Source organism: Ailuropoda melanoleuca, chromosome 6, assembly GCF_002007445.2.
Source record: "Ailuropoda melanoleuca isolate Jingjing chromosome 6, ASM200744v2, whole genome shotgun sequence".
Lineage (NCBI taxonomy): Eukaryota > Metazoa > Chordata > Mammalia > Carnivora > Ursidae > Ailuropoda > Ailuropoda melanoleuca.
In genome coordinates, this window is record NC_048223.1 from 36,016,613 (window position 1) to 36,033,635 (window position 17,023).

The 17,023-nt window shown below is 47.5% G+C and overlaps 1 protein-coding gene across 6 annotated transcripts; it reads right to left on the reverse strand.

The window, feature by feature from the left end:
• Nucleotides 1–4,188: 4,188 nt before the first annotated feature.
• SLC25A38 (solute carrier family 25 member 38) lies at nucleotides 4,189–14,547 on the reverse strand. Of its 6 annotated transcripts, none has more exons than XM_002928310.4 (7): nucleotides 14,133–14,540; nucleotides 9,870–9,991; nucleotides 9,192–9,276; nucleotides 8,334–8,513; nucleotides 7,927–8,095; nucleotides 6,380–6,546; nucleotides 4,189–5,000 (listed from the first exon to the last, which is right to left on the reverse strand). In XM_002928310.4, exons 1-7 carry the CDS (start codon nucleotides 14,199–14,201, stop codon nucleotides 4,878–4,880), a joined length of 915 nt encoding a protein of 304 aa, XP_002928356.1. In that variant the 5' UTR covers nucleotides 14,202–14,540; the 3' UTR covers nucleotides 4,189–4,877. The 6 variants fall into 6 exon arrangements, with proteins under 6 accessions (XP_002928356.1, XP_019664615.1, XP_034518094.1 ...); XM_019809056.2 differs by having other exon boundaries at nucleotides 14,008–14,140; XM_034662203.1 differs by lacking the exon at nucleotides 14,133–14,540 and adding an exon at nucleotides 11,424–12,090.
• Nucleotides 14,548–17,023: the final 2,476 nt, after the last annotated feature.

Here is a 17,023-nt window from a genome sequence, read left to right on the forward strand (position 1 = left end):
ATTTTTAAGTAATCTCTATAATGTAGTTCTGGAATGTTGGTGAGGTTTGAGTCAAGGGTCAAGAAAGAATTCTTGTGACATCTTTGGTGCAAAAGGTGATTTTATTAAAGCATGAGGATGGACTCGAGGACAGAAAATACTGCGGCTGCCCCAGGATTGTGAGGGGCAACTGATCATATACTTTGTGGTTGGAGGAAATAAAGGGAAGTTCCAAAAAGATTTTCATATGCTAAAGAAGAATCACTGGCAACCTGAGGCCTTGCTATTGTCTACGGAGGTGGTTTTTCCCTCTAGCAAGGCATTAACATTAAGAGGTGGGAGCTTCCTGGAGGAACTTTGTAATTTGCCTGCCTCGAGTATTTGTCCAAGGGCTGCAGGTTATCAGGATGAGTATTTGTCCAAGGGCTGCAGGTTATCAGGATATTTAATCGTATCTACAGTTCTTTCTACCTTTGTATCCCACATCATCTACACTGAACGTGGGGCTCCAGTTCACAACCCTGATATCTAGTGGGTTTGCTCCAGACTGAGCCAGCCAGGCACCCCTAGAAAATCCATTTTGAGACAACTGGGAATGTGAATATGGGCTGGGTATTGGATGATACGCAACAAATTTGCTAACGTTTTACAGGTGGGATAATAACATTGTAGTTATTTAAGAAAAATGTTCATTATTTTTAGAGATGCAAATTTTTATTTTTTTTTAAAGATTTTATTTATTTGTGAGATAGAATGGCGAGCACAAGCAGGGGTAAGCAACAGAGGGAGAGGGAGAAGTGGTCTCCCTGCCAAGGAGGGAGCCCGATGCAGGGACTTGATCCCAGGACTCTGGGATCATGACCTGAGCTGAAGGCAGACACAACCGACTGAGCTACCCAGGCGCTCTGAGATGCAAATTTTTAGAGATGAACTATGAAGGGTGAAATGGTGTGATGCCTGGAATCTGCTTTTTTAAAGCCTTCATAAAAGGGAGAGTAGAAAGATAAGGGTAGTAAAATCCTGATAATCATTTCATCTCAGAGATGGGAATGAAGGGCCAATGTACCATTTGCTCTACTCTTTGTGACTGAAATATTTTGTAATATATTTTTGGAAACTGAATATAACAACAGCTTGAAAGCTTTGCTTCTGTCCTGTTTTGCCCATGCCTTACTAGGCTTTATCTGTAGTGGCCAGATGAGTGCTTCCTTCCACAAAGCTCTGCCTCTAAATAATTTGCTTTAAGTCTGAGGCAGCTAGGAACAAATCAACTTAAAAGGGCACTGGGCACTGTTTCCAGCCAGCTGAAACTCACAAACCTTAATAGCTGTGACAGACTGCAAGAAGAGGAAAAAAAAATTCTTGGGGCCTGGGATATGGAGCTATCCAGCTCCACTTGCCTTTAGAATCAGGGTTTAAAAAGGGCAAATTCCAGTTTTATTCCATGTGTGGAGGAAATTAGACTGTTTCTCCAATTATTATTATTATTATTATTATTATTTTGCCCCCAAAGAACATTTTAATTGATGAGGGAACAGAAGGCAAGCTGAGGACAAAGCAGAAGCTGGCACCCCACAACCCCCCTCCCCCTCAGATGGGATTTAGGAGACATTCCTCAGGCACTCCTGGCTGCCCTAAAGCTAAGGAAAGGAAAAACAAATAATTAACTTACAGAGATCACCATCCTGCAAGACCTGTCCGTCTCCCTCACTTTACAAGTGTATGCGCATTTTGTAAGAACAAAGCGCTTCTATCAATAACCTATCTTCCAGAAGGAAATGTAGATACAATTGAATGTCCTTATAACCTGCAGCCCATTGATATTTGAAGAGGGCAGTGTAATGTTCCTCCAAGAAGCTCCCAGTTACCTTTATGTTAATGCCTTGCAAGAGGGAAAAACAACCTTGACTTGACAATGGCAAGGCCTCCAGTATCCTGTGAATCTACTTTAACATGTAAAAATCCTTTTGAAAAACTCCCTTTTCCTTACCTCCCCCAAACCCCTAGTATATAATCAGCCACCTTTCATACTGTGGTGCAGCAGCTCTTTCTGCCCACGGGTCCTGTCCCCGTGCTTTAGTAAAACCACCATTTTGCTCCAAAGATATCTCAAGAATTCTTTCTTGGTCATCAGCTGCGGACCCCACTCCATTGAACCTTACCTGTATTCCAAAACCACATCATAATGAGCATAGGTGACTCTTGTGACTGAAGATTCACCAGCCAAGTATAAGGTGAGCAAATTGGAGTGAAGCCTATACCTCAGGCCTCCTCTCTGCCCCTCCCCCCGCCAAGCGCCCCTGGGAAGGCCCCCACTGGCATTAGGCTCCCCTGGCCTAAGATGAGGGTCAGAGACTAAGTTCTTGGGAGGCAGTCACTACATCCATGCCTTCCCTCCATTCCTGTCCCAGCATGCATTTCCAGTCATACCCCATCTCTTACTCTCCCTGGCACAGGGCCTCACGCACACAGGTCACCAAGTACTGGTGGCTTCAGTGCCACTGAGATTAGGATCCTATCTGCCCTCTCCTATACTGCTCTATTATTTTGAATAGGACACTTTAACCTAAAGTATAAACTTAAAAACTTATAATTAAACTTAGTATGTGTCGGAGGTCAAATTGTATCCTTCCAAAGAATACCCGGGGAGTCCTAAGTCCCACCCTAGTTCCTAATAACCCCCATCCTAGTTCCTAAAAACGTGACCTTATTTGGAAATAGGGTCTTTGTAGATGCAATCAGGTTGAGGTCATTCTAGGATGGTAGGCCCTAATCCAATTACAGTGTCCTTGAAATTTGGACAGACAGATGCACAGGAGGCTTTGTGGAGAGAGGCGGCAAATTGGAGTGATGAATGCCAAGAATTGCCAGCAGCCACCAAGAAGCCTGGAGAGACCAGAGCTATCCTCTCCTAGAGCCTTCAGAGAACGTATTTCCCCGATGATACTTTGATTTCAGACTCACAGGCTCCAGAACTGAGAATACGTTTTTGCTAGAAGCTACCCAATTTGTGGTAATTTGTTATGGCAGCCCTAGGAAACTAACCTAGGATGCCAGAAACATCTGCTCCTTTCACCCTCACCATTACTATCCCCACTTTCCAGGAACAATTACAAGTATGTCGTAAGTAAGTAGAGAACCAGGTTTTCCATCTAGAACCACCTAGATCACAGCCCATATTCTTAACCAGGAGACCCAAAATTCCCCTTCCTGCTGTCTAGATAATACAAGGGCTCTTTCCTAAGTTTGAAAGTTGAAAGACCTGGGAACCCCCGAGTGTGGCTATAATAAAACAAGTGTTGATAAGGTTGTGGGGAAACCCGAACCCTTCTGCACTATGGGTGGGAATGCAGAATGGTACCCAGTCTGGTAGTTTCCCAAATGCTCCAACAGTTACCACATGATCCGGCAGTTCCACTCCTGGGCATCTATGAAAACACAGGTCCACACAAACACCTGTACATGAATGTCCATAGTGGCATTATTCATAAGAGCCCCAGAGTGGAAACCATTCAAATACTCATCAACGGATGAATGAACACATAAAATCTCAAGACGGGCATATGGTATTATTTGGCCATAAACAAAAAAAAAAGGGACCATGTTGAACATGCCACATGGAGAAACCTCAAAAACACTACGCTAAGTGAAAGAAGCCAGATGCAAGAGGCTACAAACTGTATGACTATATGAAGTGTACAGTAAAGGCAAATTATAGACAGAAAGCAGATGGATGGCAGCTGAGGGCTGGGGCTCAGAATGAGGATTAATTGTAAATCCGAGATCTTCCTATGGGAAGAATGGTTCTAAAACAGATTCATAGTGATGGCTGCACCACTCAGTAAAGTCACTAAAAATCACTGAACGGCTTATTTGACATGAGTGAATTGTACAATGTGTGAAATAGAGATGTTTAAAAAAAATGTTTAGGGGCGCCTGGGTGGCACAGCGGTTAAGCGTCTGCCTTCGGCTCAGGGCGTGATCCCGGCGTTACGGGATCGAGCCCCACATCAGGCTTCTCCGCTATGAGCCTGCTTCTTCCTCTCCCACTCCCCCTGCTTGTGTTCCCTCTCTCATTGGCTGTCTCTATCTCTGTCAAATAAATAAATAAAATCTTTAAAAAAAAATGTTTAGATTTTAAGACCTATATGGGTCAAGAGCCAACCACCTTAGACGTCTGGGTTATTTTGGAACACAGTAAGGACACTATTTAGGTTTTCCAAACAGTTTTCAATGATAAAGTGCTTCACTTTATTGACGTGAACTTTAGCTGCAGAAAAAATGCCAGAACAACTTAGAACTGAAACATTGCAGAGGCCAAGAACAAAATTCGTTATTTTGGATACTTAAGAGGCTAAGAAGCCACTCTCCCTGCTTCTTCAGAGCCTCTGAGAAGGTGATTAGTAGCCAATTAAGTAATGATATCTTTTCTTCCTCATCCTCCCAGCATCCCAGACACAGACTAAAGCCTGGTGACAAGAACCCCTCTCTCTCCGCAGACCCGGCTTCCCCCGCGGGAGCTCTGTAGCCACAGCTTCTCTGGCTGTGTGATCCTTGCCCAAGAACAGATCCAAACAGGCAGCCTGGCGTAGGTGTGGCTGAGGCAGAGCCACCTGACAGAGCTTTCCAGAAAGGCCTTTTCAAGTAGCCTGGCGGGATGTGCAAGCCCTTCTCCTAACTCCCCAGTGTGCCGTAGACATCGGTAGCCCCTCTTTGGGGAGATTCTGAAGGCTTGAGTCAGGCCCATCTATTCTCTACTCAAACTGGGTAACGGAAGGGGACACATCTGCCTGGCTTTCCAGATGGGACTTCATCTTACTCCAGGACAGTGAGACGAAGCAGCCCTTGACAAGAGCCAGGGAGGGCAACAGAGCCCGTCTTTTCCCAGTCCCTCTTGGTCAGGACTTCAGGCCCATCTTGGCCATCATCTCCTCATACACGGTCCACGCCATCGCTGCCATCAGAGCTCTGCGGAGGGCCCGGGGGACACCGCCTTGGAAGAAGCCACGCAGCCCATAATCCTACGAGAAAAACCAACATCAACACTCTGGAAGCAGAGTAGCAACACAATGAACACATCTAGTGCAAGAGTGAGGGTCTTTGTTACCCCATTTGTGAGCCTCAGTTTTGAGATGTTTATAGATTATGGCAAAACTATGAATAATAGGTCCAAGGAGATGATGAAAAAAACTTTTTTGCAAAAACATTTTCGCGTAATTTTTGGCTAAAAGTATCATTTAGGCTTGCTTTATTCAGGAGAATTTATTTCTGAAAATCTTTTCTGAAAAATCTTTCCACAGGATTGCCACATGCAGCTGTATAGCTTGCGCAGATCCCATAAGCACCAAGCCCCAACTGGCAGCTGAGATCCAGGCCACTGTGTGCATGCCAAGCCCTAGGCCCTGGCTCCAGGCTGGAGGAAAAGGTGCCTTTTTGGTGATTTGTCTGCCTACAGGGAGCATCTTTGCATAATTCATTGTATGCTCTTGAAGGTCCCACATAAGCATTAAAGAAAAAACACCTCTTACTCCTCCTTCATAATCTGGACTGATTTATTCATTCCTATCGTTATCATTCCTGCCATTTTCATACATACTGAAGAATATTATTTTCAAAGTTTAGGCTTTTAGGTACAGAGAATAAGAAAGCAGGCAACCCAAGCAGGGTGAGGAATATGATCAGATTCACAAATACGTGTTTACATCTCGGGCAAGACAGATACGCCATGTGTATGCTCGCGTTGTTTCCTCTGCTACGTAGAAAAACTGAGACATACAGAAAACTATCAAAATGTAGGGACAAACTTAGCTTGAACAGGAATATCTGGTGTGTGATAACACTGCATGCTTCCAAAGGATCAACTCAGTGGCTTTTAAATGGTGCTTAAGTGTACTTTATGTCTACTGTATTCTTCTCTTCAATAATACCTTTTGTCCATTTGCATTAGAGCAAATTTCTAGAGACCAAATAACGTGTTTGTGATTTTTTTCTGACTTGAGTTCTTCCTAGGTCCGTGATCATCAGCTGATCCCAGACTGCCTGACCTGATAGGTCTGGGGTGGAATCCCAGCAATCCGCCAAGTTTAACTAGTATCACAGGTTGTCCTAATGTAGTCAGTTCCCCCCACCCACCACCAAACCGAAAAAAAAAAAAAAAAAAAAAAAAAAAAAAAAAAAAAAAAAAAAAAAAAAANGGAATTGCTGGGGAACTTAGCTACTGATCCAGGCTTCCCCGCCCTTCAGAGATTCAGATAGAAGCAGCCCAGGTTTTGACCTGGGGGTGGGGACTTTTTAAAGCTCCCCAGCTGATTCTAATGTATAAAGGACATCAGCTACCATTCTAGAGAGAGCGAGCGAGCCTTAACCACAATAAGCAGCAATATTTACTCCACAGCCTTACTTTGAAAATGAGTGTCACCGCCTGGCCAATCCACTGAAATTTCATTGGGGAGAGCTGCATATGAGTTTTGATAACATCCGCAGGCTGAGTCACCAGGGAGGCCAGAATGCCAGCAAAGATCCCACAGCTGAAATTTACAGCGGGAATAAGGACTGCATCCAACTGGTCTGAACAAGACAAAGGCAACATTCAGTTACAAATGAATCGCACATTCATCACATAAATATCAATACCAAGTTGCCCACTAATTCTTTGCAAAGTCAGAAGGGTCTAGTTTCAAAGAGGGTTAAGAAGCAAACATTTAAAGGTATAACTAAATGTAAATGGGAGTAATGGAGTTAAAATTTGCCTTTTTTACAACCATCACCATCATAATTGATTCAGGTAAGAATCACTGACTGAGGGTCAAACATTGGGGTGAAAGGAACAGGATGTTATATATATATTTATACAGATTCAAAGTATCTCCCCCTCCCCACAGATGCTTCCAAATTACAAAAGAAAGTGAGTTTTCAGTGTAGACACCATCTTGTTCAAGTGATAAAAAGTTAACATCGCCCACAATGGGTTAAACCGATGTCACGAGCTTCCTGATACAGGCACTGGAGACTAAAGAACAGTATCTATGTTAAATTCCCCAATTTTGAGGAGATGGTTAGAATATCTTTGTTCTTGGGAAACACACACGGAGGTATTTAAGGGTAAAGGGGCATCACTCCTGCAACTTACTCTTAAATGGATTGCAGTGGACAATTATACATAGAGGTCAAAAATATACACCAAGCTCCTTTATTGCCCTAACTTTCTGCGGCAACATAAGGCTGTGACCTGCAGTATCAGGCCTCCTGGTGCCTGCAGCGAGGCAGCAAACTCCTAAAGCACCCCAACTCGACTTGATTCCACGGTCCTGACGGAGGCATGCCAGTTTTCCCGACCTTGGTTGCATTTCCTTGCTCAAATTCTCCAGAGACACCTTATTGCATGCAGGTTCATTCCGCAGGATGTGTTTCCATCGGAACCTGGCTCTGCTCAGGTGGATGTTCATAGCCCACTGCCTGTGCCCCCATCATGACCAACAACAGCTTCCTGGTGGCGTGGGTCTGCCAGGATGCCTGAGGTCTGGCACCTTGCTCTCCACCCAAATGGAGGGCTCAAAACCACTTTAGCTGGGAACACAGCAGGGGAGGTGGTAACCTCCCTAACCTTATCAAACTTGTCTGATAAGAATCAGATCAAGTGCTTCTTGAGAAATACAGACTCCCAGGTCTGACCCCTACGTTTCTAATTTAGGAGGCCCTAGGGCAGGACCCAGCAATCTAAAGATCAGGCAAATCTGCGAGGTATTATTGCAGGACTTCTGCAGGGGCCAAGTCTGTCACAACCACCACTGAGTCCTAGCACCCGGCCCGATGCTTGATGAAAGGCTGACATGGCTTCGTTCCTAAAACTCTGCTAAGAACAATAAACAGTGTCCTATCACAGAGAACGTGGTGAGGATAGAGGTCTCGGAGATATCTCTTCCCCACCACACTTTCTTTTGTCCATACCATGGGTCATGAGGTTTTTGGTCTGGTTGTAGAACATCAGGTAGATTCCAGAAAAGGGTGCATCACGAAGGAGCGTTGCCGTCAGGCCGCTGAAAAGTCCCCGGTGCCCTTCAGTGCGATAGATGCTCTTCAGGGCTGCGTAGATGCTCTCATAGCCATACCTCCCGCTCTGCAGAGGAAGCACAGGACCAGTGGCCGCCGCGGCGGTCCTCGGTTTGAGCAACGAACCCACCTGACTTCGGGGTACGTGGCATTTACCAGGGCTCTGGTTCCCATGTGGCTTGCATTCTCTGACCACAGTGGCCTTGATTTTAGATTCTAAATCTGGACTTGACATCGCTGGCCACTTGACAAAAGCCCAGTGCCTCTGCTCATCCACCCTGAAGGCCAAAAGCTGTCGGACTCACCTCGTACCGTGTCTTGATCACAGTGATGGGTGACATGCAGACCCCCGCAACCGAGCGAGAGCCCACTCCCAGGATGACCGACTCCAGGGCGGTGGGGGGATGGCCTCGCAGAAAGTACTGCTTCAAGGAGTAGAGAGTGCCGAAGTAGATGCCAATGCCAGGGACACACCTCACGATGGACTGCAGAACAAGTCAGAGGGAGGAAAGAAATCCCAGACCGACACTAAGTTACTGTCTTAGTGGGTTTTCACAAACGACAGAGATTTGCATGCAAGTAGTTGATTGAAGTGTGGCAGGAACACCAATAAAAGAATGGGGAAGTGAGGAGAAGGCAGCCAACGAAGGGCAGGCTACCTAACTCATTACTGCCCTGGGCAATGGAACCCCTTTGGGGGCACTCTGGGAATCACTGTAGGGCACCTCAGAGTTCGCCCTCCAGCTGAGGAGGGTGAGTGAGGCTTTTAAACATCAACTGTCATCTTTCACTGAGCTGGGGTGAGCATCTGTGCCTTGCTGCTCCCAGCAAACTGAGTTCTTAGGGCCAGAAAAGCCTGGAGGTAAGGAAACGCAGGTGTGGCCTGCTTGCACTGAAGGGCAAGGACAGGGATACGCTGGCAGCTGGGAGCACCAGCTGCGTCTGCTCTAGACTTGCTACTGCTCCAACAAGCAGTATCTAGGGCACAAAGATATTTCCCAGAGCCCTCCAACAGGAGCGAGTGGGAACATGAGACAGGAAGACCACACAAGTCCTCCCACCGCTTCCAGCGCTCAGCTATCCTTACAAGAGGGGATATGTGAGGTGCATGAGAAAGGGCTAGCTATGACAGCAGAGAGTACAAGACCCAAAAGGCAGCTTACAGGGGACATCCCTTTCCAAAGGCCCAGAATGCTCTCCGTGCGAACCACCTTCAAGAGCACAGCCAGCATCCCAACACGTCCGGATCTGAAAGCAGACAAAATGGAGGCAGGGAAGAAAACAAAAAACAAAAAACACTTAGACCCAGTCCTCATAAAAGAACTTCCCATCCAAAGACTTCTTGGTATGACTTCTTCCCTAAGAGGACTCAAGAATCTCTACAACGAATCTTGGAATAACCCTAAATTCCCATATGTTCATGATCTGGCACATACCTGTTTATCTGTTGGTTCATACTGCAAGCAATGGGATGACCTCCCATGTTACATGCATTTGGTATACTTCCCACGGTGCTGAGCTCAATGTGGGCATAAAAGAACACTTGATACATTATTTCCAGAAAACCACCCACGCTACTCGTTGGAGACACCACAGTATGACATTACAGGCTAGCATAATAAAATGCAAATGTCACCAGGGCAGATCCCAGGAAGGTACCCCCAGAGCAGGACCCCATTTCATTAATAGGAAATGTCAAAGAGAAGTTGGGCATGACCCATGTTTCTCTTGAAGCATCCAACAGAATGGCAGTTGACTTAACACAGTTGAGAGGCTCCTGTGTCTGAGAAGAGTTGTTGAAACCCGTTCCTCAGAGAAGGGGGGGGGGCAGTGGGCCTTACCCATGCGCTGAAGGCTGGAGAGTCTGCAGGCGCGTTTTGAGGAGATCCAGGGGTTGGAAAAGGAGGGTGGAGCAGGTCCCACTGATGGAGCCACACAGGAAAGCCTTGATCACCGGATGCAACTTCAGGGCAAGAGAACACGGAGTGAGCAACTTGGCCACGGGCCTCAGCTTTCTCCACACCGAGCCCAGTCATTTCCTCTGAAGGGTGCCTTCGAAAACCACCTGCTAACCACCTGCTGGCGCCCTGTATCATCTTCCCACTTCAGAGAAGGGAAAAGTGTACCCAGGAATTAACACCGCTGGAATGCCAGCTAGAGGGGATCTCTCTGGACTTAGTACCACTGAGAATGAGCAATGAGGGTCCTACTGAGCAACACATCTTTGTCCACCTGTGAATTAGGCCGCCAACCACACCTCCCTCTCTCTGTCCTGAGGATAAAAGTCAGTGGCCATCCGCTTATCTTCATAGAAGCAAAATCAACTGAACCTAGTGTGTGAACTGCTGGTTACCAGGCTCTCTTGGTTATAGGACCTGTAGATATTTACAGGAGTGAGACAAAGGAAGTGAAACCATGAGCTCAGTTTCAATGTAAAACATGACCACTTCCTGTAAAACCTATGTATTTCCTTAATTTAAAAGCTTTCCCTTTCTCCTGTACCCACGCATCTCACTGGGACCTAAGCAGATCGCAGATGGTGTGACAGACCAACAGCCTCCCTACCCCTGGGTCTGCTGGCTCTCCCTTAAACCAGGACAGTCACACACCCTGGCTAATCTAGAGGCACCACCTGGAAGGGCAAAGACTAAATGTACTTCCTTGAGCCCACCACGCTGGAGGCCTCACAGCTTGCCTCAGAATCCACTCCATCACAAATGCTTGTGAAAGGTCACATTTAAAAATCCAACCAGGAAAGAAAAGACTTCTTCTCCAAACAAGAAACTTGGCAAACTCCAATCAAAAAAAAATCTTCTCTCCTCATTAAATGGCAGTCACACTATTATTCTTGCATGCACTGACAACTGCTGTCCTAAGACACTCTGAAGAGGAAATTGACGGTTATACCCATACAGCCACCAACCCAGAACTAAAATGTTTGTAACCTGTGGGTTTTTTGTTTCACAGGGAAGAGATCACTTCACATATCCACCAAATGATCAAGTTTCAAATCAGAACTGGAACCACTTAAAAGACTAAAAAAATTCACATAATAAATACTGGAGGTCATAATTCTGTCAAACGGCTTGTAAAATATTCAGGGGTGACAAAAGTGATAAGACAACACATACAACCAAGCAAAATGTGTCTACCTGGCCAGTCCGTCATCTTGCCATTCCCTGTCCTCCAAGGGGGGAGGGGGGCTGCAGATATGCTAAGCCGTATTCCCATGGTCCGTACCTCCCGGTCTCATCCTTCCACTGGCACCTTCTGGCAGCAAGCTTCAAAGCCCCTGTCTTTCCAGCCTGATGCCACATCACTTCTACTCCTTCTGGGCTAGTCACCCCTCAGCCCCCACTACTTGCCATCCAGCTGGAGCTGCCCCTCCCGCTCACCAAGGACCTGCCTATCCCGGGAGCCCTTTCTTGCCCTAGGCCTTCTCTTACGTGGCCGCTCTGGTGCATTTCAAACAGCCGGCCGCCTCTTTGTTTTGGGCTCCTTTTCAGGCTGCTCTCCACCCTCAGCCGGAGAGGTTGCTCTTATCTCCCCCAGTCACAGCCCCTCAGGGCCACCTCACCCACATCACAGGGCACCGCACTTCACCACGCCCACTGCCAGTTCAGCCCAGCACTCCCTCCCTGAGAGGCCCCCAGGCAGCTCCGACACACACTCCAAAATGGAAACCCAGTCAATAGTTCAGCATACTTCCGCCTCTACTCCACTCCACAATATTCCAGCGGCAAGTTTGGGAGACACGTTAAGACTCCTCACTGCACCTACTGCTTCATGACCCCGTCCTGCTGATGACCCCTCAGTGTTGCTAGAGCTGGCCTACACCGATCTATTTCAGTGGCGTCCTTTCCAGTCTCCAGGCTCAACCCTACTAACCCATCCTCCCCTGAGCTCCCAGGGAAACACAGGGTAAGATCTTACAACACTCTCGAAAGCTAGGTATCTAACCCATTTCACAGATGAAATTAGAGCTCACAGAGGTTACAAATGTGTCCTATGTCACATGGTTTGAGGCCACTGGCTAGGCTTACAAGGTCCTTCCCGAATCCTGTGGCCCCTTTGTCACCTTTTCGGCCTGTGTTCTCAGCTTCCTACCTCTTCAACACGGTGCAGCCATCAGGGATTCTCTGCCTTCCTCTTGGCTCTGAAAACCCCATCCTAGCTCCTTCCAGGTCTGATTCACCCCTGCGGGGGGCCTCTGCTGACGTCTCTGCTGTGACAAAGCCCCTAATCCCCTCATCCACATTCAGTGCTCCTCTTCAGTACTGCATCGAGCCCGTCTCCCTTAGGGTCCAGGACAGAAGAGGCCAGTAGCTGTCCTGTTCACGGTGGTACCTTCAGCACTGACCATGGAGTCTGGTGCACAATAGATGCTCAAAAGTCAAAAATGATGAATCACATCATCTGCAGGTAAACTGCATATGGCTCTCCCTTAAGCACAATTCCACAGGCTGAAGCGTAGTGGGCCCTGGATGGCCCATCCCAGGACAGGATAATCTTCCCAGGCTCCCTCCAGCCATTTCCTCCAGTAATGTGGTGGGCATGACATGTAGTTACAGCTTCTGTGAGGTTCTCTGTGCTGCTTCCCCAACGCTCTCACAGGTATTGTATGGAATTTGTTTTAAGGCTGTGGTCCTTCACACACACACTCCAACACACCCACCCTCCCTCACTGCAGGTACTATTTTATGTATTTATTTTCACAGTGCAATGCTTGGACATATTACTAGTTCAATAAATATTTGCTGAAAAAATGCATAGAGCCCGTAACTTTTTTAACTTTGTAATTTTCTTGGTCGATTAGCCCAGAGTATATACCAGCTGGACAGACTAACCTCTATTAGTTAAAAAAAAAAAAAAACACCAAAAAACCAAAACAACCCCCCCCAAACACAACAGGTAATATCATTGTTTAAAAAAAAAACCCAGAATTTACACTTTTCATTTTGAATAGCCTTAAGGTACTGTCACATGGAACACCCTTTGAAGGCAGGTTTGATTTTTTTCTAAATAGCCCCAAGTTATTCAAGGTAAAAACGGATGAGTAACAATTTGTTTTTTTGAGGGAGGAAGGCAAAAACAACCGAATAATACACAGCATACAAAGGCAGTAAGTAGTACTTAAGTAGTTAAGCAAACAGGTTCCACAAGCAATTCTTAATTCCCTTTAAAAAAGCTAATCCTAAATCCAATCGAATCTCCAGGCCAGAGCTGGAGGACGCAGAAAGAAATAAGTAAGCACGTTTTCAAAGATGTAAAGTAGAGCCGCAGCCGCTGCCTTTTTTAAGGATTATAAAAACCACCTACACCCCGCCGGCCGGCGCAGGCGGACGGAAACACCGAGCTCAGAGCGAACCTGGCCCCCATCCGCTGCCCTCCCGGCTCCAAGTCCTGCGTTTCCCGCCTCCACCCACCGCCAGCGGTTACTCAGCCTCACGGTCCTCCGGGACCTGCCTGCTCAGCCCCGCCTCCGCCTCCACCAATGGAGGCCCGGCGGCACGACCGCGGCAGCCAATCCAGGCTCAGGGGCGTGGCCTCGCAGCGCCACGGCCTCCACCAGTTCCTCTCCCGCTAGGAGGTGGAGATACAGAGGGTGTCCTTCCTCCCCGCCTGGAGGCCAACGTGGTCCTGACTCAGCCCGCTCGGGCACCCACCGCTTCTCAGACTTGGCGCTACTAGGGGCCTTGCGATGGTCCAAATACCTGCCGAGGCGTCCTCCCACTTCTGTCACTCTAGGTATTCAACTCAAAGCAACGTCCGCGAGCGCTCGCACGTTGTTCAGAGTCGCACGGGCACAGTCCCCGACACTCCCAAGGCCCCGGCAATTTCGCCCATCCTACCTGGACACCAAAGCAGCAGCAAGACCGTCGCTTGTCCGCCCCAAGAGGGCTGCAACTCCTCTCCTCCCTCGCCCTTCCCTTTTCAATCCCCTTGATCAATCCATCCCTCTCCCGCCACGTCCCCAACCTGTTCTGCGCACATCCGGGGAGCGGAAACGGTTCCCAGAGGGCCGCTGACCGTTGGCTACCTCCTGAATTTCCCTCCACGAGCCGGCGGTTTCGGAACCCCTATGTCCGTTCCCCGCAGTTTACCATAAGCGTCTCCACTCTGTCTCCGACATCTTGAGGCTGCAGCAGCGCCGGGCGTGACTTCTGAAACATTGGAAAGGAGGCTGGGCTCTGGGTGCCGTTGGTGGAAGCTCGGGCCCAGAGCTGCCGACCTCGCGGCAGAAGGCGACGCGGCAGCAGTGGCCGGGCGACGCGTTCTCAGGCGGGGCTCTGCGGTCCGCGCGAGTCGGGGGCCGAGTCTGCGCAACCCACGGCCCCTGCGTGGCTCCGCTTGGCACACCCGGACCTGCTCACAGCTCCTCACTAGGTTTGCAGACCCCGCGGCTCTGCTCTCCAGGCCATCCTGCCCGGCTGCACGCTTTTGGACCCCAGATCAGGGAGGGTGTATCCGGAGGTGGAGAAAGCCGGAGGAACTGCGTGCGACCGTGGCATTTCGCTTCCGGGGTTGGACGCCCGTCTCGAGCTCACGAGGGTGTTGGCTTTAGTGCCACCTGGTGAAGATGTCCAGAACTGCAGGACCCGCGGTTTCCCTGCGCCTGGAGCTTGGAGGCCTGCCACAGGCTGCAAGGTCTGGTGCAAGGTGTGAACGTGTTTGCAGTCCAGACTTGCTCTGCGGCATACAGTAGCCCGTAGCCATCTGTGCCTGTTCAACTTCAAATGTGGCTCGTGTGGCTGACGGCCAGAATTTTAAACTGTATTTAATTTTAGTTAATTTGTATTAAAAATTGAAGCAGTGTGAAATATTTTTCTGTTAAACAACTTTATTGTTTTGGCAGACCCACATTTCCCTTTGAACACTTAAAATTTAATTAAAGAATTGACATGTGCTGTAAGTTATCCATTCACCGCATTTCTTTTTTCTTTCTTTCTTTCTTTCTTTCTTTCTTTCTTTCTTTCTTCCTTTCTGGAGAGAGCAAGTGAGGGGGCGGTGGGGTGGTGCAGAGGGAGAGGGAGAGAGAATCTTCAGCTTGGAGACCTGGGGCTCAAACTCAACACCGGAGATCATGACCTCAGTGGAAGTCAAGAGTCCCAGGTTTAACCAACTCAGCCACCCAGCCGCCTGCATACACCTCATTTCTAAGACTTACTGCAGTATGGTAAAATAACTTATTAATAGTTGTTATTACATGTTGAAATGATATTTTGGATATATCTGGTGAAATACGTTATTAAAATTAATTTTACATATTTCCTTTTTTTTTAAGATTTTATTTATTTATTTGACACAGAGAGAGAACAGAGGGAGAGAGAAAGAAGCAGTCCCTGCCGAGCAGAGAGCCCAGTGTGGGACTCGATCCCAGGACCCCAGGATCATGACCTGAGCCAAAGGCAGACACTTAACTAACTTAGCCACCCAGGCACCCCTCTTTCTCCTTTTTTAAAAATATGACTACTGGAATATTAAAAATTACACATGTGGCTCACACTACGTATCTGTTAGACCACACTGGTCTAGATGTTTAAGATTATGGTTTATCTCTCATCTGGACTCGGGGAATAACCTTTATGGTCTCCCAGCTTCCCGTTATTCCTCTCTGGCGGAGTCGTGGAAAAGTATTGCTGCTGGGATCCTGACACTCCTGTTGAAAAAGGCAGGCATGCACCTTCAATGTCCCTGGTTATCTGCAGAATAAAGTCCAAACTTGTCAGGGTGACAGGCTTCACTGCTTTCCAGTATCCAGTCTCCATCTGGGAAATCTAGGTCCGGAAGAAACTGATAATTTAGGGAGTAAGATACTGTTTTTTGAGACTTCATTCCTGTGCTATTGAGGCACAAACAATAGCCAATAAGTGGCTCTTTGTCCACAGAAGGGATTAAGCAAAGCATAAACATTAAAAAATACACATACAGATCTGTCTGGTGATTGTTGAATACTTTGCTATCCCTTGGTCTAAGCGTGAGGCTCATTTTCTTTGTACAGCATTGGTGACTAAGCTGAAGCTTCTTTTTAAAGGAACAGCTACATTCCCCCCCCAGAGGGCAAGGATTCCTACTTTTGAGAAACAATGGACTGGTGTATTTCAGAGGCTGCTCTTAGCCACTCTTGGGTTGGGGCAGAGGTGGGACTTGCAATGAAAGCCGGCTGCCCACTGGCTACCCCACCACCAGCAGGTACATTGGCTTGGCTCTGGGCTCAGAAGAAGTGGGCTGGCTTGCAAGGGTGGTAGATGTCTGCCAGGTTTTCCTCCACTATATCTGTTCCTGCCACACTCCCAGCCCTGGAACCCAGAGTAGCCCCATTGTCTTCAATCCTTCCCCCGTGTTCTTGGAGATGTGGAAACGTATGCGATCATGCGATAGAAGCATTACCCATTAGCAGATGAGGGAGGGATTTGGAGCAATACTAATTAATGGCAAAACTTGGAGTGGTGAGTAAAAAAAAAAAAAAAATATATATATATATATATATATATATATATATATATAATCTATATCTATCTATCTACCTATATAGAAAACATTGAGTGTGACTTTAGTTCAAAACAAGGTCATTAACATCAGGCACGGCTTCCCTGACTTGTCTGCAGTCAGCAGAAGGTGATTTTTGCTTCTGTGACCTGACTCCCCTCACTTACACATTCAGTCCCCCAAACCCAATCTGGCCCTTTTTTTTCTGAGTCGTGTGTTAAGGTTTCACAGATGTTTTCCCATCCCAGTGACTGTAGTCACTTTCAATCCAGGAAGAAAGACACTTACGTCAGTTTGGATACATGACCCCTTCTTACAGCTTTATTCACAACAAACTTTGACATCCGGAGGAGTTTCCACCATCCAAGAAGGAAAAAGCTGGAGTAAGCATGGGAAACTGGAGATGGATAGGAGACAGAATCTTCTCCCAAGGCAGCTTTGGTTCCCTGCCCTCCAGGGCAGGAGGAGATGAGCCTTACAGCGCCTCACACCTGTGTCACTTCAT

Excerpts from the sequence above, each read along its gene's own strand:
- SLC25A38 (XM_034662202.1), bottom strand. The coding sequence starts at position 10,338 with ATGAAGATAAGCGGATGGCCACTGACTTTTATCCTCAGGACAGAGAGA. Across the intron at positions 9,992-10,260 it reads GTTGGCGGCCTAATTCACAG|TTGCATCCGGTGATCAAGGC; the intron begins GTGGACAAAGAT and ends CTTGCCCTGAAG. Across the intron at positions 6,547-7,926 it reads CAAAAACCTCATGACCCATG|ACCAGTTGGATGCAGTCCTT; the intron begins GTATGGACAAAA and ends TGTCTTGTTCAG.